The sequence below is a fragment of the Ranitomeya variabilis genome, chromosome 3, assembly GCF_051348905.1.
Source record: "Ranitomeya variabilis isolate aRanVar5 chromosome 3, aRanVar5.hap1, whole genome shotgun sequence".
NCBI lineage: Eukaryota > Metazoa > Chordata > Amphibia > Anura > Dendrobatidae > Ranitomeya > Ranitomeya variabilis.
In genome coordinates, this window is record NC_135234.1 from 538116894 (window position 1) to 538139051 (window position 22158).

Consider the following 22158-nt stretch of genomic DNA (forward strand, 5'->3'; position numbering starts at 1 on the left):
CAAGGTCGCTGGGAAAGAAAGGACCGCAAGAAGTCATCAAACCACAGAGAGTTGCATGCGGTTTGGAAGGTCTTAACGGCGGCACAACATTTGCTGAAGAACAAGCATGTAAAGATCTTCTCGGACAATACGACGACCGTAGCCTTCCTTCGACACCAGGGGGGCCCAAGACATCTGGCATTGCAAGATCTAGCAGAACAGATCTTCAAGTGGGCAGAGAAGTCGGTGCGGTCAATCTCGGCGGTACATCTGGAGGGATCCAAGAACCAGTTGGCGGATTTCCTGAGCAGGAAAAGTGTATCCCCTACAGAGTGGGAACTAAACGACGAAGTATTCAGGGATCTTTGTCATCGTTGGGGGAAGCCGGCTGTGGATCTATTTGCTACAAAGCAAAACGCAAAAGTCAAGACCTTTTACTCCCTAAACCCCTGGGAAAGCCCAGCTGCGATCGATGCCCTGTCACAGCCTTGGAACGACGGTCTTCTGTATGCGTTTCCACCTCTGGCATTGATTCCAAGAGCACTCAGGAAAATCTGCGAGGACGGGGCCAAAGTTATCCTCATAGCTCCTCACTGGCCGAAACGAAGTTGGTTTCCAATGCTAAAGAGATTATCAGTGGAAGAACCCTTCCGGTTACCAGACAGAGAGGATCTTCTTCTACAAGGTCCAGTTCTACACCAGAACCCAGGAGCGCTTCAGTTGGCAGCCTGGATCCTGAACGGAAGGTCTTGAGGGCAAAAGGTCTTTCAGATGACGTCATTTCTACCCTTCAAGCCAGCAGGAAGCCGGTGACATCTGCCATCTACACAAAAATATGGAAAACATTCTGTGGATTCTGTGGGAAGATGACAGTTGATACTGACCATCCAGATATCCCAAAAATTCTTGACTTCTTGCAGTCAGGATTTCAGAAAGGTCTTAGACCAAGTACATTAAGAGTCCAGATAGCGGCCCTAAGTGTATTTTTTGATTTTTCTTTATCTACTCACCCCTGGATTAGTCGATTCTCTAGAGCAGTCCAGAGGCTAAGGCCATTTATTAGGAAATCAGTCCCACCGTGGGATCTTAATCTGGTCCTGAATTTTCTCTGTGATCAGTCCTGGGATATATCGGGAGACATAGACATCAACAAACTCTCTCTTAAAACCGCGTTTTTAGTTGCGATCACATCGGCAAAAAGGTTGGGGGAACTACAGGCTCTTTCGGTACAGAACCCGTATTTACAGATCTTCGATGATAAAATAGTAATAAAGCTTGATCCGGCCTTTCTCCCTAAGGTCGTTTCTGATACTAATATGAATCAGGAGATTGTTTTACCGTCTTTTTGCCAATTCCCTAAAAATCAAAAAGAAAGATTTTTTCATAACCTTGATGTAAGGGAATCAGTACTCAGGTACCTTGATCTATCTAGACCCTGGAGACAGGACAATAACTTGTTTGTTCAGTTCAGAGGTTCAAATAGGGGGAAAAAAGCGTCTAAAGCGACTATCGCACGGTGGATAAAATCTACAATTGATTTAGCCTACAAAGCTAAAGGTCTAAATTCCCCGGTTAATCTTAAAGCCCACTCATCTAGGGCCATAGCCACATCATGGGCGGAGAAAGGGGGGGCTACGGCAGACCAGATCTGTAGAGCTGCATCATGGTCTAATCTTAGTACCTTTTCTAAACACTATAAACTAGATGTAGTTTCGCCTCAGTTGGCTTTTGGTAGGAAGGTACTTCAAGCAGTGGTCCCACCCTGAATACCATTCTCCTTTGGTATTTCTCCAGTGTGCTGTCAGGTGGTGACCTGGAAAACAGTAATTAGACTTACTGGTAATTGTATTTCCAGGAATCCATCCTGACAGCACTGTTAGTTCCCTCCCTATGGTTTGATCTTTATACTTATGTGATGTAACATTTGTATGATTGATTATCTTGTTGTAATAAAACTTGTTTTTGCATCCATCCAGATGTGTTACTTTGGAAAAACACTGAAGGGTGGTAGGGGGAGGGTCCTTTTAACCTCTCGTGTTTCCTGTCCCATCATGGCTAAGAAGGACGTCCTCCAGTGTGCTGTCAGGATGGATTCCTGGAAATACAATTACCAGTAAGTCTAATTACTGTTTTTTATATTACGTCTTATTGATAATTTTTTTTTACATATGAACAGAGAGCTTTTTAGTTTACTATTTGTTGCCAAGGTTACTGGCCACTTCTGCAGTCTACCAGTGGCTAATGTATTAGGATAGAAGTGCAGTGCTTACAAGCTCTTCTTAATATATACTTACCTTGTAATGTCTTCACATCCTGTTCCGTCCAGGTGTGTCCGAATCCCAGAATTCCAAGCGGTGGAAGTTCAACGACCTCCATATTGGGACACCCAAGTGATGGGTGTCTCAATATAAAAACTGTTGGTGGTACCAGCCTCTTGTGCGGTACCACCAGTGGAACACCGTCTCACCACGCACACATACGCAGTGCACCATACACACACACACACACACACACACACACACACACACACACACACACACACACACACACACACACACACACACACACTACACAGATGCAACACGCACCACACACGCGCATGCAACACGCACCACACACACACACTGTATACACTGTACGAAGCCTCTTGCGCAGTACCACCAGCAGAACACTTGTCGCGAACATGCTGCTGCCGGGATCAGCCGAATGATTCACTGACCGCCACCATCTTTGAACAGGAGGAACGCATGCGCAGTTTTAATGTGACCGCCGCTATCTGTCTGCACAAAGATGGCGGTGGTATGATTTACTGCGCCTGCGCGAATTCTGCACAGGCGCAGTGAATTATTCGGCTGATTCCGGCAGCAGATGCGCGACTTGTCTACAGGCAGAGGAAGCCGGTTACACTAAAGGGGTTTTCCCATGTCTGACCGTGTACGGAGCATACCACATCTCCAGGGCAGGGGAGGAAATAAAAGACAATACTGACATTACAGCAGGGGATCACAGAGGATTTCTTTTGTCAGGTAAAATATTTCACTGACTGTTTTTAAACAATATTTTACTTCACAAAATGTATCCTCTGCGATCTCCTGCTGTAATGTCAGTATTGTCTTTGAGGGGAAAACACAGCACAGGAAGGAGAGAGACAGCAGACAGGGGGGATAGCACATGGGGTAGACGGGTCAAAGAAGAGAGCACAGACGGGAGAAGTCAGCACATGGGGGAAAAAGAGAGTGGATAGGTGGGTGAGCATATTGGGGGGAGAGATTCTCAACGCTGCAAAGCCTGCCCCCATCGAGACATTACCGCCCTCCTGATGTGATAGCATTGGGCCTCCATCTAGTTGTTATATAACTTGAACGAGCTGCTCTGATGCTGGCCAGATCGCTGTATCCAGACTCCTTCAGTCCCCCCTTCACTGACGCTGCACTAGCCAAGCTGCCTCTGCTTACACCTTGGAGGAGCGTGCATCCAACCACTGCTGGTCCAGTGCCACAGTGAGCAGGTAGCCGGCAGGCAATGGTGGATGTGCTTCTGGACACAGAACACTGGACAAACAGTTTAAATTTAAAGTGTTATTTTGTTTCCTTGTGCAGTTTAAATTTAAGGAAGAAAAGAAATGTGAGGATGTTTGTTCCAAATCCTACGTAACTTCAGACGCTCAGAGTAAGCAGAGGTTGGAATTCTTAAAGAAGAGCATGCTGCTGAACTATCAGCACCACTGGTGAGAACGTTCTACCAGGTTTTCTGATTGCTTCTCTAGGGGGTTTTCTGAGGTCTACAAAAAAGAACCTGTCATGTTGGATAGTTATTAACATGCATATAGGGTTTATCTGCCAGTTAAAGGTGTTAAATGGCCCAGACGCCACATTGACTGAAAGCCGGTGACTCTCCGAGAAATATAGTTTTCTCCTGCTAGCCATGCTTTCAGTATGGCAGCACTGCACATGAATCCTACATCTGCAGGGTAGTAGGGGTATCTGATGTAGCAGGTTCCCTTTATTTTTGGCCTAAAATTGCAATAGGCCTCAATTCTTTGTGTCCGATACCATTGTAAGTTATTGTTTTTACTGCATGCTGATTTCCTTGAAAGTCCTTTTCTCATAAGGATCATTTGAAGGACTGAGCATAGAATATACACTCACTGCATAGGCCAAGGCCACTAGCCGCGGCAGAATCAACGGTCATCCCTTCCTGACGTGTTTGTCATGTGGTTGCTTGTGTAGGCATTTGGGCTCAGACGTCGAGCACACTCCATACACAGATGCTGGCTGTAATAAATAGCGGACACCTTCCTGTAACCTCATCGTTGACCATATGCTGCAATAAAGTGGTACTGCAGTATTGTACCCAGCAGTTGAAAGGACACAGATTCCAACTCTCAAGGCCGCCCTTCCTCATTGTGTACCCCTCTATTCCAGTCATCTGTGCTCAGGATCTGGGTTGTAATTAGAGTTGAGTGAATTTGCCTGACTCCCTGCTTATCCGCCAAGCTATAGCGCTTGCCGAATAAGGGGTTGTCCAAGTTTGGGGATCAAGTCTGTAGTCACATACTGTGCTCTATAAGGATTAGCAGCTCTGCAATCAGAGAGTTACTGCGCGTTGTGGGGGATTCATAAGTGCAATATATGCACTGTCTGGATTCTCCGGTGCCAGCGCCGGGAGCGGAGGGACGTGTCTGACTACAAGTATGTGATTTGCACACATTGTCATGCCCTACCTCACTTTATCCAAACGTATTGAGCGAGGCCAGACACCTCAAATTAGAATGTGGCAGGAGGTATTCAGATCACATACCTGCAGCCAAATGACCACCCTCTCCCGGCATTGGAGAATTTTGACTGCACATATTGTGAGGATTCACAAGCCTGATGTCACAGAGTAACTGCAGCCTGGACACCCCCTTTAACTTGAGTTTACAGGAATAACTCTCTATAGATAACCTGCTGATTGCTGAGATCCCCAGAGATCCTGAGCACAGGGTTCTGGAAACCCATGGACAATGACTAGAGCTCAAGCATGTGCACCTCTGCTCCGGTCACAGTGGCATTACAGAGCCGCTGGATCCCACAGCGATCGGCATCTTAACCCTTTTCCAGTTGATGGGGGGGTATACCTTTTCTTTCTTTCTTTGTCATTTTTTTTTTTTTTAAAAAAACCTTTTTAGATAAAACAGTTTCTCATCTGGTAGATTCTTTTGACTATAAGACATTATTTAAACCACATGGTGAACACGCTAAAAGTTTTGCTTTTCCAAAATTGAATTATAAGGGATCCTTAAGCCATTGACCAAACAATTTAATTAATTATTCATTGCTTTTCTATATTTATCCATTCAGGATTGTTGACAATATGCCAGTGACGTGGTGTTATGAGGTAGAGGATAAAAAGAAATTTTGCAATCCTGGATTTCCTATTGGTTGCTACGTGACTCAGGATGGCCATCCTAAGGATGCTTGTGTGATAAATGTAAGTATTTCTGATACTGCAGTTATGTGCTTGACATTTACAATATAAATTTCATTGGGACCGACAATTCTCACTTATTGTAACTGAGCCTACAACTGGTTTGGAGAACTATTAATTGTTTCCAAAACTTTCAAATGTCACCCTAAAATTACTAGAAAAAAAAAAAGTGCAATAAAGAAAACTGATTCATGAAGAGCTGCTGAATGCTGTAAATCACTTTTAAACTTCACTTAGGGATAATTTAGCATTGTTATAAATACTGCAGCCTGGGACTGCTGTGTGGAAGATGCCATTAGAAAAAAATATGCATAATGGTCATTTGCCGTTTTAACCCCTTTCTGCCCTCGGACGGAATAGTACGTCCATGGGCAGAACCCCTGCTTTGATGCGGGCTCCGGCGGTGAGCCCGCATCAAAGCTGGGACATGTCAGCTATTTTGCCCGCAATAGTGCAGGTGGAGTTGCGATCAACCCGCACCTATTAACTAGTGAAATGCCGCTGTCAAACGGACAGCGGCATTTAACAAGCGCATCCGGCCAGAAATGCGTGCATCAGTGGACCCCCATCACGTGATCGGGGGTCATCGGCGCAATGGCATAACAACCAGAGGTCTCCTTGAGACCTCTATGGTTGTTGTCGAATTGCTATGAGCGCACCCTGTGGTCGGCGCTCATATCAATGTAGTAATTCTGCTACATAGGGGCGCTCTGAGCATCACACCTATGTAGCAGAGCTGATCAAGTTGTGGCAGCTTCTAGCCTCACATGGAGGCTATTGAAGCATGCCAAAATTTAAAAAAAAAAAATATATATATATTTTTAAAAATAATAAAAAATATTAAAGTTTAAATCACCCCCCCCTTTCGCCCCATAAAAAAAACAAAAAAACCCCCCCTCAAACCTACACATATTTGGTATCGCCGCGTTCAGAATCGCCCGATCTATCAATAAAAAGAGGATTAACCTGATCGCTAAACAGCGTAGCGATAAAAAAAAAAAGTAAAAACGCCAGAATTACGTTTTTTTGGTCGCCGCGACATTGCATTACAATGCAACAACAGGCGATCAAAAGATCGTATCTGCACCAAAAACTGATACGTTAAAAACGTCAGCTCGGCACGCAAAAAATAAGCCCTCACCCAACCCCAGATCACGAAAAATGGAGACACTACAGGTATCGGAAATTGCACAATTTTTTTTTTTTTTTTTAAAGCAAAGTTAAGAATTTAGTTTCACCACTAGAAGAAAATAACCTAGACATGGTTGGTGTCTATGAACTCGTAATGACCTGGAGAATCATAATGGCAGGTCAGTTTTAGAATATAGTGAACCTAGCAAAAAAGCCAAAACAAAAAACAAGTGTGAGATTGTACTTTTGTTGCAATTTCACCTCACTGGGAATTTTTTTTCACGTTTTCTAGTACACGACATGGTAAAACCAATGGTGTCGTTCAAAAGTACTACTCGTCCCGCAAAAAATAAGCCCTCATATGGCCATATTGACAGAAAAATAAATAAGTTGTGGATTTGTGAAGGAGGGGAGCGAAAAACGCAAAACTGAAAAAAGCTGGGGTCATGAAGGGGTTAAAGTTAGTTGTTCATATAAAGTAAATACTGTTTGTAATAAAAATATTTTATTCACAGTCAGAATTTAATGCGCGGGATACATACTATATATTCAACCATGTGGACATTACCATCTATTACCATGTTGTAGAGAATGAAGGGCAAGGGTCAAGATTAGTAGCTGCCAAACTGGAACCCAAAAGGTAAGTGAAGTGCTGTTCTTGTTGATTGTCTCCTGCATGCCAAGCTTCAAGCCTCTGATTAGTGCAGATTTTTCAGTGTCATTTAATTGAAAAAATAAATGAAAGACAAAAAAAGTACTTGCAATATTCATTTCTTGTCGACTATACAATAACGACTGCCGTATTGCTTAATTAATAACACCAGCTTAAAAGAAAAATTGCAGATGTATATACTATCTTACAGTAAATTTTGTATGCATTATTTCGTTCTATGACACTTATTTTTTCATGTTTTTATTATTTTTGCTTATTAAATTTCCTTACTCTTTTGACAGCTTTAAGCATACACATGCTGACAAACCTGATTGTTCTGGGCCTCCAATGGAAATAAAGAATACACAAGAAGGAGAAATTAAAATCCGATACACGTATTCTGTTTCATTTGTGGTCAGTACAATGAACTATATATATATATATATAAAAAAAAAAAATCATTTATATATTACTTTATATTACACCACATACACCACAGAATTGTCTAATTCCAGAAAAAATACTGTTGAGTATCCAGGAAGATAACAAAAAAAAACATAACCTCATTATTATAAAGATGGTGACCGTTTACACATGATCCAGCATTGTAAATGTGTTGATTGCAACTCCCACCCTTGCCCTCCCTGCATAGTGGCCTCTGCACAGGTCTCAGAGCATGCTCACTTATAGGGTACACAGCCATTTTAATTTTAGATGTACACGGATGTGGATAATTTTTTTTTTTTTATAGAAGATTTTAATATTGTAATATGTAAAGCGCCATGGAATAAATGGCGCTATAATAATAATATTTCTCTATGGCGGAGAACAGATATTATAGTAAATTCAATCTAATTAGTGATTTTAAAAAATGTGGTCGTCCAACTCTTGGAAGGCCTTTACAGATTACTTAAATCACTTGTCTCATGAGCGATGTGCCAAACGCAGTAGTAGAAGGCTCATTCCTAAGAACTGCACATCAGTGCAATCGGTGGAAGCTCAAGACGCGGACCCCCACCAATCTGTAGGGTATTTCTTGCTTTTTCATGGGCCTAATTCGCCACTATGTGTATGCAGCTACATTATTAAGTTTAATTTTGGTCACCATTTTTTTTTTCCTGATAAAACTTTTAATGTTTACTGCTGTTCAGGAACAACCTGACCTCAGATGGGCCTCCAGATGGGATTACATCTTAGAATCCATGCCACATACACACATTCAGTGGTTTAGGTAAGTAAATATAACGATACTTATAACTTTAGTTGGAGAGACATGTACCTATGTATGACTGTCTGGATCATATTTCATAATACTGAAAATGTCTATTAGAATGGATAGCTTACATGGCATATATGGAGTGGGAAACCTGAAATTTTTTTGTTTCCCGTCTGTTTGCTTCATCACAGGAGAAGGTACATCTGCTTTTCCATCAGACCTTTGTGCTCATCTATACAAATCAAACCAATGACTTATATTCTCCATGGCCGACCTGAACACCTTGTAGTGCAGCGGTATCCACACTGTGCAGTGATGAGGCAGTGACCGAGAGAAAGTTCAAAGTAAAGTCTCTTTTATTAAACATGAAAGTAAATCGGATCCTCTGGATCGCAGCTGGGAAAAATAGACAGTCCATGACCGGTTACCTTGGGCGACTGCACCGCCATGTACACTGAGGTTGCCAGGACTTTTTGCTCTGATTGGCCCTGTGTTGCTTCACACAGGTTGAACTCTGCAAAGCCGTCTGCTATGCCTACTTGCAAGACCAAAACGGACACACCCAACCCTCTGCTGCAGGGGTTTTTACAAACAAGCCTGTGGCTGTAGGCCACATGGAAAACCTGGGGCTGGGGAAGGAAATGGACTGCCCCACTACCATCCTGTAGTCCTTCTCAAAATTTTTCTTAACTCTGCCTTGGACAGATAGCTGGCCCAAGACTGACACTTGCTTCTATTCTGCCTTGCAATCACAGCTATGACTGTGACTGCAATTCACTCCCCCGGCCTCCATATGCTTCTTGTGGGACACATAGTGACACCGGTCACTGCCTCACAACCTATACTGAACATGCAGCTCTCCGTTACAATGAAACCTGATATGTCGATCGATGCAGCCCCAAGTGATTGATGATGCTCTTCTCTTTCACTCGGGCTGCTCACTGATGCCTTTCACAGGAATAATGTGCTGTGTGCTACGTTTCGTCGTCTGTCTGTGGAGCTCCTACTTAACTGGTTTGATTTATATAGATTGCAAAGGTCAGATGAAACAGAAGATGAACCTGCTCCATTGATGAACAAACGAGCCAGAAAAGGAGGAAATCTATGCAAAAAAAAAAGCTAGAAGAGACACTGCCTGTGGCACCAGTATAGGGTATTCAACTACTCACTCCCCTTGGCAGAAGCTGGGTTCACAGCCATCACCTGCAGCACCTCTACGTGATCAGACTCCACTTGTTACGTAGGAGACAGCTGGGACTTCTTTATTTGTTTATCTCGACTTTGAAACTTTGTTTTAATCTTAAAAACACGTCCAATTGTGGAACATCTTAATTTTACATAATCTATTGATTACAAAAGTGGTGGGGAGCCACCTTTTTATTATCTGCCTGGTGCCATTTGGGTACTTACACCGTCACCATATAAAATTATCAACTTGAAATTTATGCTGCTATATTTGATCAAACATTTTAATTAATTCACCTCTAATATGATGACTGCAATAGCTACTCTATTGCGCAACGATGTTAGGTGGTATTGATGATTTCTCCTTCGCCTCATTGGGGGACACAGGACCATGGGTTATGCTGCTGTCACTAGGAGGCTGACACTAAGCTGAGACAAAAAAAGGTTAGCTCCTCCCCTGCAGTATACACCCTCATGCTGGCTTCCAGAGACCCAGTTCAAGCTTAGTGTCCGTAGGAGGCACACTGATTTTTTCTTTTCAATCTATTCCGGACGAAGGGGGCGACGGATTCTTTCATGTTCCGATCTCCCCCGAACCAACAACAGGCGAGCACGGGAGTTTCACCTCACCGTATCCTCTCCTGCGACGTGGGAGCCACTGCCTGAGCTGACCTTTTTTTGGGCGACGGTTTTTTCCCTAAAAGGGCACCGATCTCCCCATGTTGTACAGAGGAGCACTGGTGTTTTTACCTCCAGTATCCTCCTCTGCAGCCAGGCCCTTTTTTATTGCCGGACATCTGCCCTGTCCACCAGGTTCTACCCTCGGCTGTACAGTGGCCCTATACCCGTGGCGTCCGTGCAGACCACACTGCATCACCAATTTTCTGTGTGACTCAGGTGGTGGACGGTTCCTCCCCACCCCCGTCTGGGGCTGGTGGATGGAGGCTTCCCAACCCCTGCACCGTCCCAGCCATCCTAAGGCTCCTCTCACCTCCTCTGGGTAAGTGTCTCGAGGGGGATGGGGGGGGTCGCCGGCGGTCTGGAGGGCTCCTCTTCAGCATGGCACCTTAGTGGGCTGCAGCGCAGTATCGGTGGGCTGAGGCGTCGGCACTTTGCGGCCGCGCGCCGGGCCGAGACCGCAAATTTAGCCCCCGGCTTCGGCCTAGCCGCTGGTCACTGCCGATAGGCTCCACCCACTCCTGCGCATCATCGGCGGCGCCGCCCCCCGGTCCCTGGCGCTTCTCGCAGCCGACGAGATCTCTTTCCTGATCTCGGCGGCCATCTTAGTCCTCACTACATGCCGCAGCTCCAGCTCTGCCGCATCTCGGTGTCACAGCGCCCACGTGCAGCCAGTTTCCTATCTCAGGCTTCACAGTTCGGCTTCCCAGGACAGCGGGACACAGGTCCGGGGTAAGGAGGCATTGTCAGCTTCTCCTCTGCAGCGTCGCCCTCTGCTTCCCAGGCCAGATTATAGTCCCTGTGGGCCTTTTTTTGTATTAGAATCATGTCGCAGTCAAGGTCTAAAAAATCCTCTAAGGTGCATACGACCTTTTTTTCTGCGTGTACCACCTGCCAGGCCCCACTTCCTAGGCCTCAAACTTCTCCCTTCTGCTCTGCCTGCGATGCTCCATGTGCCCAGGAGCCCTCCACCGCCACCGACTCTGGCGTACCTAGCCCCCCCCCCGTGGGTCGCTTCACTCTCGCAGTCCGTGGATTTTTTAGCCAACGCCATCAAATCCATTCAAATTCCCCCCGGGGTACGGGGTAATCCGTTACAGGCGTTAAGGGATCCCTTCACAGCAGGGGAATCGTCGGCCAGCAGGGGCCGCTCTCCACTTAAAGAGGCACGGTCATCCAGAAAACGGATCCGCACTACCTCTCCTGAGCGCTCTCCTCGCCGCTCAGACTCTGGCAGCTCCACCTCTCGCTCACCCTCTTTGGGGGATCACAGCGTTCACGACTCTGAACATGAGTCCGAGGTATCATTGGACCCGGAGGCTCCGGAGTTCAGAACTACGGTTGACTCCCTCATTGTAGCAGTCAATCACACACTTAAGGTGGATGATGACGCTAATTCCGCTCCGGAACACGCGGTCTCTTTTACCAGATCCAAACGTTCCCACAAATCTTTTGCCTCTCATCCAGCCTTTCTGGATATAGTCAGGCGTCACAGGGAGCGTCCAGATAAGCGTTTCACGGGTAAGAAGGACCTGGTATCAAAGTATCCCTTCTCAGCGGATCTCGTGAAAGACTGGACGGATCCCCCTTTAGTAGATCCGCCGGTCTCACGCCTAGCTTCTAAAACGCTCCTTTCAGTTCCGGAGGGCGCTTCAATTAAGAGTCCCACTGAACGTCAGCTGGACTCTCTAGCTCGTTCAGTGTATGAAGCCTCTGGCTCTTCCCTGTCCCCCTCCTTCGCCGCGGCTTGGGTGACCAAGGCTATGGTTTCCTGGGCGGATGCTCTAGTGAAATCCATTAATGAACAGGACCTTCCGTCTGAGATGGCAGACCTAGCCAAGCAGTTAGCCATGGCTAGCGATTACGTGATGTTCGCTTCCCTCGACGCGGCGAATTGCGCAGCTTCGGCGGCTTCCAACGCCGTCGCTATCAGAAGGGCTCTTTGGCTCAGGGAGTGGCGCGCAGATTCCTCCTCTAAGAAATCTCTGATCTCCCTCCCTTTTCAAGGCGGGCGTCTTTTCGGCGAAAAGCTTGACCAGCTTATTTCCGACGCCACAGGGGGAAAGAGCAAGTTCCTTCCCCAACAGAGGCCCAAGACGGCTTTCCAGCGCCAGCCTTACTTTCGCTTTCGGCCTTTTCGTACCAGCCCAGCCTGGTCCAACCCCTCCGGTCTCCCCAGATCAGACCGTTCCGCTCGCACAGACAGAGACGCTCGTCCCTCCTTTAGGCCGAATCCTTCCTGGCGTGGGAAACCGAGGCAGCCCAGAACCCGAGGTTCCAGACCTCCCAGATTCCCGTCTCAATGACTCGGGATCGGTGCCAGTCGATACCATCAGAGTAGGTGGTCGCCTACTCCTTTTTCAGCAAGCCTGGCTCTCCGTCGTGCACGACGAATGGGTCAGGGATCTGGTATCGTCTGGCTACAAGATAGAGTTCTCCTCTCCTCCTCCAACTCGGTTTTTCCCCTCTCGCCTTCCCAGTTCGGCAGCTCAGTCTCGCGCCCTTCTTTGCGCCATTCACATCCTCCGCCAGAGCGGGGTCATTGTCCCGGTCCCGGAACACGAGAGGTTCAAAGGTTTCTACTCAAACCTCTTCGTCGTTCCAAAGAAGGACGGAAAGGTGCGGCCCATTTTGGATCTGAAGCTCCTGAACAAGTGCGTAAGAGTCCGGCACTTCAGGATGGAATCGCTCAGATCGGTCATCTCTTCGATGGAAAGAGGGGAATTTCTGGCCTCGATAGACATCAAGGATGCCTATCTTCACATCCCAATTTTCCCGTCTCATCAGAGGTTTCTCCGCTTTGCCATTCTGGAGGATCACTTCCAGTTCACGGCCTTACCCTTCGGTCTCGCCACGGCGCCCAGGGTATTTACCAAGGTCATGGCGGCTGTCATGGCCATCCTTCATTCTCGAGGAGTCGTCGTGTTACCTTACTTAGACGATCTCCTCATAAAGGGCCCGTCTTTTCAGGCCTGCGAGTCAAGCGTCCACATTACCCTGGATTCTCTTTCGCGCCTAGGTTGGTTGATCAACTGGGACAAGTCCTCTCCCGTTCCTGCCCGTCGGACCTCCTTTCTGGGAATGATCCTGGACACTTCGAGGGGGCTGGTCTTGCTTCCTCTGTCCAAGGCCCAAGCACTTCAGCAAGGAGCCCGAACGCTCTGTCATCCTCGCCCGCGAACCATTCGGTTCGCCATGAGGATCCTGGGAAAGATGGTTGCAGCAATCGAAGCAGTTCCTTTTGCTCAGCTCCATCTCCGTCCCTTGCAACAGGCTTTGCTGCACAACTGGGACAGGAGTATCTCATCTCTCGACCGCCCTTGTCCCCTGTCCCCGCGGGTCAGACAATCTCTCGTATGGTGGACCCTGGGCCCATCTCTTCTCCGGGGGAAGTCCTTTCTTCCGATCCGCTGGTTAGTGGTAACTACCGACGCCAGTCTTCTTGGCTGGGGGGCGGTGTTCCTCCACCACTCTGCCAAGGGCCGCTGGACAGTTCGGGAATCCAAACTCCCCATCAACATCCTGGAGATTCGCGCTATCAGACTTGCTCTGAACCGCTTTCACGTCCTGCTCGCGGGTCACCCAGTACGAGTCCAATCAGACAACGTCACGGCGGTGGCCTACATCAACCACCAGGGGGGTACCCGCAGCAGGGCGGCGATGCAGGAAGTCTCCCTCATCCTTCGTTGGGCCGAAACCAACCATTCCATCATCTCTGCGGTGCACATTCCGGGAGTCGAGAACTGGGCGGCGGACTTCCTGAGCCGCCAGGGCCTTGCCTCGGGGGAGTGGGAACTCCACCCAGAGGTTTTTCACCAGATCTGTCTTCGCTGGGGGACCCCGGACGTGGATCTGATGGCGTCCAGATTGAACGCCAAAGTCCACAGCTTCATTGCTCGATCTCGGGATCCCCAGGCCATAGGAGTGGACGCGCTGATTTCTCCGTGGCATCAATTTCAGCTCCCATACGTGTTCCCTCCCCTTCCCTTACTGCCGAAGGTGATCCGAAAGATCAGGACAGAGGGAGTTCCAGTCATTCTGGTCGCCCCAGACTGGCCTCGTCGCGCTTGGTACGCAGAGCTCGTTCAGCTCGTAGCCGACGTTCCCTTGCGGTTGCTGGACCGCCCAGACCTGCTTCGCCAAGGACCGATCTACCATCAGAGCTCAGGGGCCCTACGTTTAACGGCGTGGCTGTTGAAACCTGGATTCTAGCTCGTGCCGGTTTCTCTCAGCAGGTCATCCCCACCATGTTAAGTGCTCGCAAGGCGTCTTCCGCCGCCATCTACCACCGCGTCTGGAAATCTTTCTTTTCATGGTGCAGGCTCCGGGGTCACCCTCCGCTCGTTTTCTCTATCCCTTGCATCTTGCATTTCCTTCAGTCCGGTCTGGACTCCCGACTGGCTCTGAGTTCCCTCAAGGGCCAGATCTCAGCGTTATCCATGCTCTTCCAGCGCAGGATCGCCGCCAACCTTCAAGTCAAGACCTTCATTCAGGGAGTCTCCCATGTGGTTCCTCCTTACAGGATGCCGTTAGAGACCTGGGATCTCAACTTGGTCCTGGGGGTTCTTCAGGAGCCTCCGTTCGAACCCCTTCAAGACGTTCCGCTCTCTGTCCTCTCATGGAAGGTTGCCTTCCTGGTAGCGGTGACGTCCATCAGAAGGGTTTCAGAGCTCGCCGCTTTGTCCTGCCAGGCGCCTTTTCTGGCCTTTCATCAGGACAAAGTGGTCCTACGTCCTTCCCCGGCGTTTCTTCCGAAGGTGGTCTCATCTTTTCATCTTAACGAGGACATCATCCTTCCTTCTTTTTGTCCGCAGCCCAAGCATAGGGTCGAGAAGGCTCTCCATACTCTGGACGTGGTACGGGCCCTCAGGAGGTACATTTCCAGAACGGCTCATTTCAGGAAATCGGACGCCCTTTTCGTGCTCCCGGAGGGTCACAGAAAGGGTTTGGCTGCGTCTAAATCCACGATAGCCAGATGGATCCGATCTGCTATCCAGGAATCCTATCGGGTCAGAGGCAGTCCTATCCCGGCGGGGATTAGAGCTCATTCCACTCGGTCGATGGGTGCTTCCTGGGCCATCCGGCACCAGGCTTCAGCGGAGCAGGTTTGCAAGGCCGCAACGTGGTCTAGCCTGCATACCTTCACAAAGCATTACAATGTCCACATTCAATCCTCTGCGGACGCGGCCCTTGGCAGGCGTATCCTGCAAGCGGCCGTCGCGCACCTGTAGTCAGATGGTACACGGAGTTATATGGTTGAATTGTTTCCCTCCCAGGGACTGCTTTGGGACGTCCCATGGTCCTGTGTCCCCCAATGAGGCAAAGGAGAAATAGGGATTTTTGTGTGTACTCACCGTAAAATCCTTTTCTCCGAGCCACTCATTGGGGGACACAGCACCCACCCTGGTAACCTTACGGCTCGTTGGCTTTTTTCTTTTTGGTCTTTGACTGTTTGTTTGACATGTTTTATGCTAATGTTATTGGTTATATTGTTGTTATTATCCTACTGCTTTTGCACTGAACTGGGTCTCTGGAAGCCAGCATGAGGGTGTATACTGCAGGGGAGGAGCTAACCTTTTTTTGTCTCAGCTTAGTGTCAGCCTCCTAGTGACAGCAGCATAACCCATGGTCCTGTGTCCCCCAATGAGTGGCTCGGAGAAAAGGATTTTACGGTGAGTACACACAAAAATCCCTATTTTGCTGCTTGCAACTGGTTTTCCAGATTTGTGTTGCTCTGGAGCGCAATGGACTCCACGTTGAATTTGGAAAAGAGCTATCAGCAGTAAGTTCTGAACCCAGATGTATTACGCTGCAGGTCTCCAGACAAGGAAATTCATCACTGCTCTTGTAACATTTCTAGACCTCCATCAGTGGGGCTGGGTTGGGGGTTTGCAGTGTATATATTACATAGGAGGCACTGACTGCTCTGTAAAAATCCCATAGGGGAGACTGGCTACCGTATTTCCATCACATATGAGACAGAGGCTGTAGCATATACATAACATAGGAGACTCTGGGACTGCAGCATATACATCACATAGAATACATTAGGGTAATATACATCGCAGGAGGGGCTGCCAGTGCTGTTGTAACCTTCTGTGGTATTGTAGCGCAGAGTTCAATGACTTCACCCACCTAAGACATTGATAATGGCACACGCAAGCCTCATTGTATAGTGAATGCTGCGTTTGTGTGCAAGCTGTGTCAGGAGCAAATAAGGGGCTGGCGTCTTGCTGGCCATTGGCGCAAGCACTGTGGTTCATGAGAATCTGCCCAGGGTCCGGGAAAAAAAGACTTTTCCCACACCTGGATTACAGTGTACCTTTTTTCTCGATTTCCTAGTATTTAAATTTAGGTACTTGACACTGAGAATTTTTACCATTTAATTTGTTTGCTGACTGGTGGTGTGTTTTGGTCTGAAGCAAGGATGTCAAACTCAAATAGAGAGAGGGCCAAATTTCAAAGCAAACAATATATTCAAAAGTGTGAAGCAGGGTGGAGACCAAACATACTCGGGGACCCACCCGGCGTCATGTGCCAGATATGACCCGAGGGCCAGAGTTTGACATATGTGGTCTAAAGGAACACTCCATGTTATGATGTTGCACAAATCACTGTCTTACTAACTGGTTTCCTTTTTCTCTCTTTAGTATAATGAATTCTTTAGTGATTGTTCTCTTCTTGTCTGGTATGGTTGCCATGATTATGCTGAGAACGCTGCACAAAGATATTGCAAGATATAACCAGATAGATTCTACTGTAAGTATTTACACATCCAAGCCATTGGCTATCGGTACAGAATGAGCATGGTAACAATAGTGATACTTTTAGGCTGTGTGCACACGTTCATGTTTTTTCACTATAAAAATGCAGCATGTTCATTAATTTTGCAGATTTCCCACTATATTATTGCATTGGGAACCTCCGGAAAAACGCGAAAAAATCGCATGCGGATTTCTTGCAGAAAATGTCTGGTTTTGTTAAGGAAATTTCTGCAAGAAATCCTGACGTGCACATAGCCTTAATTAAACTTTTTCAAACATTCAGAAAGGATGTTTTCTCTATCGCTTCATAGAGGAAACCATGGGTGTATGCTGCTGCCACCAGGAGGCTGACACTATGCACAAAAAAGTTTGCTCCTCCTCTGCAGTGTACACCCCACCGACTGGCACTAATCCGTTTTAGCTTAGTGTCAGTAGGAGGTGGACACATGTCTTTCACTAGACCCATATCTATCTCAGTTTTCAACGTTTTCAAGTAACGTCTTTTTCAGATGGATCTTCTCCCTGCCTCTGGAAGGATACAGTGTGAACAGTCACAAATGTACTCCTACGTAGAGACTGATTACAGCGTGTACTGCTACCCCGTATCCTCATATGTCTAATCAGCAGGACCGCAACCCCTAACACATAAGTGTTTAGGTGACTCCTAACTTTGGTTCTGGCCCCTGTCTCCTACCCACTCTCCAACCAGAGCCTGTCTGTTTCAGGAGGCATGGACGTCCCTCAATCGAAGAGGCTTGGACGTCTGTCGATGGTCTTCTATGGAGAGGTACATTTCTTTTTCTCTCCCTCTTGGGTTCCTGTCCAGAGGTGTCGAGGAGAAGGTAAAGATAAAGAAAGAAGGAAAGAATGAAGATAGAGGAAGATCTAGCTTTCCCTTATTTTATTAAGGGCAGGCACTGGGGACGAACAGCGCTGCAGGGATGATGGGCACAGGGTTACGGTACCGTTAACTTTGGGGCCTCGCGCCGCCCTCCCCTGCTTGATATGTGAGTGTTTTTCACTTTAGTCCCTGGCTTCAGCACGGCCTAGCCTCGGCAGCTAGCTCCGCCCCTCACCCCAGCATCATCGGGCTGGCTTTCTCCCTGCCCGTTGTAGACACGCCCCCTCATCTTAATAGCTCTGCCCCCTTCTTGAGGCTCCCACAGTTATCTCCGCACCTGACAGCTCCGCCCCCTTTCCTCAGCCTCATCGTTCAAAGTTCTTCAGCAAATGTCTCCCTTTCCTCCAGTGGAGCGGAATCTTCCCGCATTTTTCACTGCGGACCCTGATCTTCCTCCCTGCAGTCACCATTTGCCGGCATCGGACCCCAGAAGGTGGCTTTTCTCTGCAGGAAGTTCTGCATTTGCTCCTGCAACTGTCCTGGAGCTCCATCTACAGCCTGGAACCAGACAGGACCTGCATCTTCTTGTGAGTAGCTGTGCTCTGCAGGCTGACTCTCCTCAGCATATATCTTTCTGTCCTAACCTTCTGGCATTAGCTAGTAGGTTTGCTTCTTATCATACCTAATCCAAAAGGAGAGCGCTCTTGCCCTCCTGCTCCTTCTGCTCGTCAGGCACTTTGTCTGCTCTTCATGTAATTGCAAGCTCCCTTCAGGCCAGTCCTCTGCCTTCTGTCAGGACTGCAGCAGCCACAACAACCGTGCCTGCTACCCCTACTGCCCCAGGAAAGAGTTGGCACCGCATCCCAGTGTGGGCTACCTCTCTGTCACAATCGGTGACGGACCCCACCAAGGTTTCGCAGGCCCTGCTGTTCGCTTTTAATATGGTTACCCCTTCCTTCCTCTGCTGTTGCTAGCGGATCGCAGAACTCACCGGCTGTGACTACCAATATGGGCCGTTAAAGATCCAGGCAGGAGCGTCGTTCTAGGTCCTCCTACCCCTCTGTCTCTTTCCTGGCAGACTGCTTCTTCCCCGTCCTCCCCAGAGTTAGGCGAGCCGATTTCGGACTATCAGAGGATGACTTAGACCTGTATTCTGACCAGGCCTCTAATATGAGAGACATGGTCCAGAACCTCATTGTGTTGGTCAATCAGACCTTTAACATTACGGATACCGCTATGGAACCCTCAAAACAGGCGGTTTCGTTTTAACTGTTTGACCAGCTCCCAAGGTCTTTGCCACACACAGAGAATTGGAAGAGGTACTTCCCAGAGAACAGGAAAACCCAACCAGACTCTTCCAAAGAGGAAAGCGCCTCATCATCCTATATCCCTTCGCCCCTGAGCTCACAGTGAATTGGACCTCTCCTCCAACTGTGGACCCTCTAGATTTCAAACTATTCACTAACACGGTTCTCCCGCTCACAAATGGAGCATCCCTCAAGGACTCCAATGACTGGATCATAGTCTTTTCCTAAATCTGCCTTTGCCTCCACCTGGGTGTCAAAGTCCATAGCTGCATGGACTAAGCAACTCCGTCAGGGCATTCTTGCTGGAGCCCGTCCGGTGGAATTGGCAAACCTCTGGGCCAAATTTGCATCGCAATACTTCCGTGGGCATAGAACGTAATGAAAAATGCCGGCGCATGCGCAATACTGATTTTATGCTTTGCCCACGCGCGAGAGGCCATTTCAATGCCCACGCGCAGCGAATCTACGTGAACGCAAGAATGACCAGAAAGAAATGCATAGAGCAAGCCGGGGGGGGGGGGGGGAGAGAAGGAGAATAAGCCCCGCCCATTGGACAGAGGAGATTTACGTACACCGCAGGAGAGATAAAAACAGTATTTAGTCATCAAAGGTGGAGAGTCAGGGGGTATCAAAAGTAATGCTATAATACTTATGTGACGCTATATTTAATGAAAGTTTTACATCATATCACAAAAAATGGGTGAAAGATTCCCTTTAAGGCATGGCAGGCGGACTTACCTTCAAAAAAGTCTGTTAACAGCTTGCCTTTCCAGGGTTCCCGTCTATTTAGCTCCAAGTTGGACCAAATAATTAAGGAGGCCACCAGAGGGATAAGCTCCCTCCTTCCTCAGTTCAAACCTCGCCGGCTTCCTCTGAAGCGTAGGTTTCGGTCCTTTTGGCCCTTTCTCCGTTTCTCTGCGTCTGAGTTTTTTTCCAAGAGAAAAGAGGCTCACCTAGATAGGAAAAGGGCTTCCTTTAAACCCACCCCCTCCTGATATCCCCATAACACGCAGGGTAGAACCACCAGGTCTAGACCTGGCAGATCTTCCTCTGCATGACTCCTCTCCATATTCCAAGGAATCTCCCAGGCTGGGAGTCCGTCTCCGTTTTGTTCAGAGACGTTTGGCTCTCCTCGATAGAGGACACATGGGTCAAAGAAGTTGTGTCCTCAGAATGCAAAATAGATTTCGTTTTGCTGCCCCGAGAACGATTCTTCCTATCTCGATGCTTCTCTCGTTCCTGGGTTCTTTGCATCCATTGCCTCCCGTCATAGTTCAGGTGTCATCGTTCCCATCCCAGACCAGGAATGTTTCACAATGTTTTATTCGAATCTTTTTGTTGTGCCAAAGAAGGACTGCACGGTTCGACCCATCCTGGATATAAAGTTAGTGAACAAAAGGGTCCGCCTGTGCCATTTCAGGATGTCCCTTCGTTCAGTAATTGCTACCCCGGAGTCGCAGGAGTTCTTGTGCTCCATAGACATCCAGGACGCCTACCTCCATGTCCCTATCTTTCCAGGGCATCAGAGATTCTTGCGTTTTGCGGTGCGGCAGGACCATTGTCAGTTCGTCGCCCTGCCGTTCGGGGTTGCAACTCCTCCCAGGGTTTTCACTAAGATCATGGCAGCCTTATTGACCATTTTGCAGATGAGAGGTCTAGTGCTCCTCCTGTACCCCGGCAAAACCCTCATCAAGGCTCCATCTTTTTATCAGGCCCAGGGATGTCTGTCCATCGTTCTAGACACCTTGTCCCGATTCGGATGGCGAATCAACAGGGCAATATCTTGCCTTGTCCCGACTCGGCGCCTCATTTTTTTAGGCATGCTGTTCGACACCCGCCAGACAAGGGTTTTTCTTCCCAAGGATAAAGAGAGCAATCCTCCAGCAGGGGGTTTGCTCTCTGCAGGGTCCTCTGCATCCTTTCGGCCATGGTGGTCCTGACAAGGATGATGGCTGCGTCAGAAGCGAGTCAAACGATCTCTCAATTGGTGGCTGTCATCCCCTCTCGTCTAACAGGGTCGGTCCTTTCTTCCCGTTCACTGTCAGTTGGTGACGACGGATGCCAGCCTTCTCGGCTGGGGTGCAGTCTTTCGCCACCTGACTGTCCAGGGTCGTTGGTCGGCAGAGGAATCTTCTCTGCCGATCAACGTCCTCGAGATACGGGCCATTCTTTTGTCCCTGCACCACTGGGAGAGGCTTCTCAGGGGTCTGCCAGTCCAAGTTCAAACGGACAATGCCACGTCAATCACCAGGAAAGAACTCTTAAGTCCCTTGGTTATGGCCGAGGTATCCAATATTGTCCTCTGGGCAGAGGCAACAGTTCCGGCGATTTCCGCAATACATACCCCGGTGTGGACAATTAAACCACCGACTTTCTCAGCCAGGAGGGTCTTTCGGCGGGAGAGTGGTCTCTGCATCAGGAATTCTATCAAATTTGCCTTCGATGGGGTACTCCGGATGTGGACCTCATGGCGTCCCGGCTGAACAGGATGGTTCCACTGTTAGTTTCCAAGTCCTGCAATCCTCTCGCGATGGGTGCTGAAACTCTGGCAATACCCTGGTTACAGTTTGCTCTTCCCTATCTGTTTCCTCCCCCTTCTTCCAAGGGTGTTGAAGAAGATCAAGGTGGAAGGGGTGCCGGTTATTCTGATTGCACTGGATTGGCACAGGAGGTCTTGGTTCACAGAGATCATCAATCTTCTCTCGGACGCCACCTGGAGGCTTCCAGACTGATTGGAGCTTCTGTCCCAAGGACCCATCTGCCACCAGAATTCTCGGTCGCTTGATTTTGAAACCGCTGTTCTGAAAGCGTTTGGGTTTTCAGATCGGGTGATTCAGACCATGATCCAGGCTAGAAAGCCATCGTCGTCCCATGTCTATTATCGGATCTGGAGAGCCTTGTGAACCTAATTACACCCCGCCTATGTCCTTTGCTCT

At 48.2% G+C, this 22158-nt stretch overlaps 1 protein-coding gene across 1 annotated transcript in view; it reads left to right on the forward strand.

Moving 5' to 3' along the window:
* Positions 1–22158, forward strand: part of TM9SF2 (transmembrane 9 superfamily member 2) — a 77537-nt gene that overhangs the window by 29317 nt on the left and 26062 nt on the right. Inside the window, exons 4-9 of the mRNA XM_077297068.1 lie at positions 3579–3706; positions 5322–5451; positions 7095–7219; positions 7534–7645; positions 8383–8462; positions 16961–17069. Of these exons, the coding sequence (XP_077153183.1) occupies positions 3579–3706; positions 5322–5451; positions 7095–7219; positions 7534–7645; positions 8383–8462; positions 16961–17069 (684 nt within the window). The remainder of the gene's footprint in view (positions 1–3578; positions 3707–5321; positions 5452–7094; positions 7220–7533; positions 7646–8382; positions 8463–16960; positions 17070–22158) is intronic.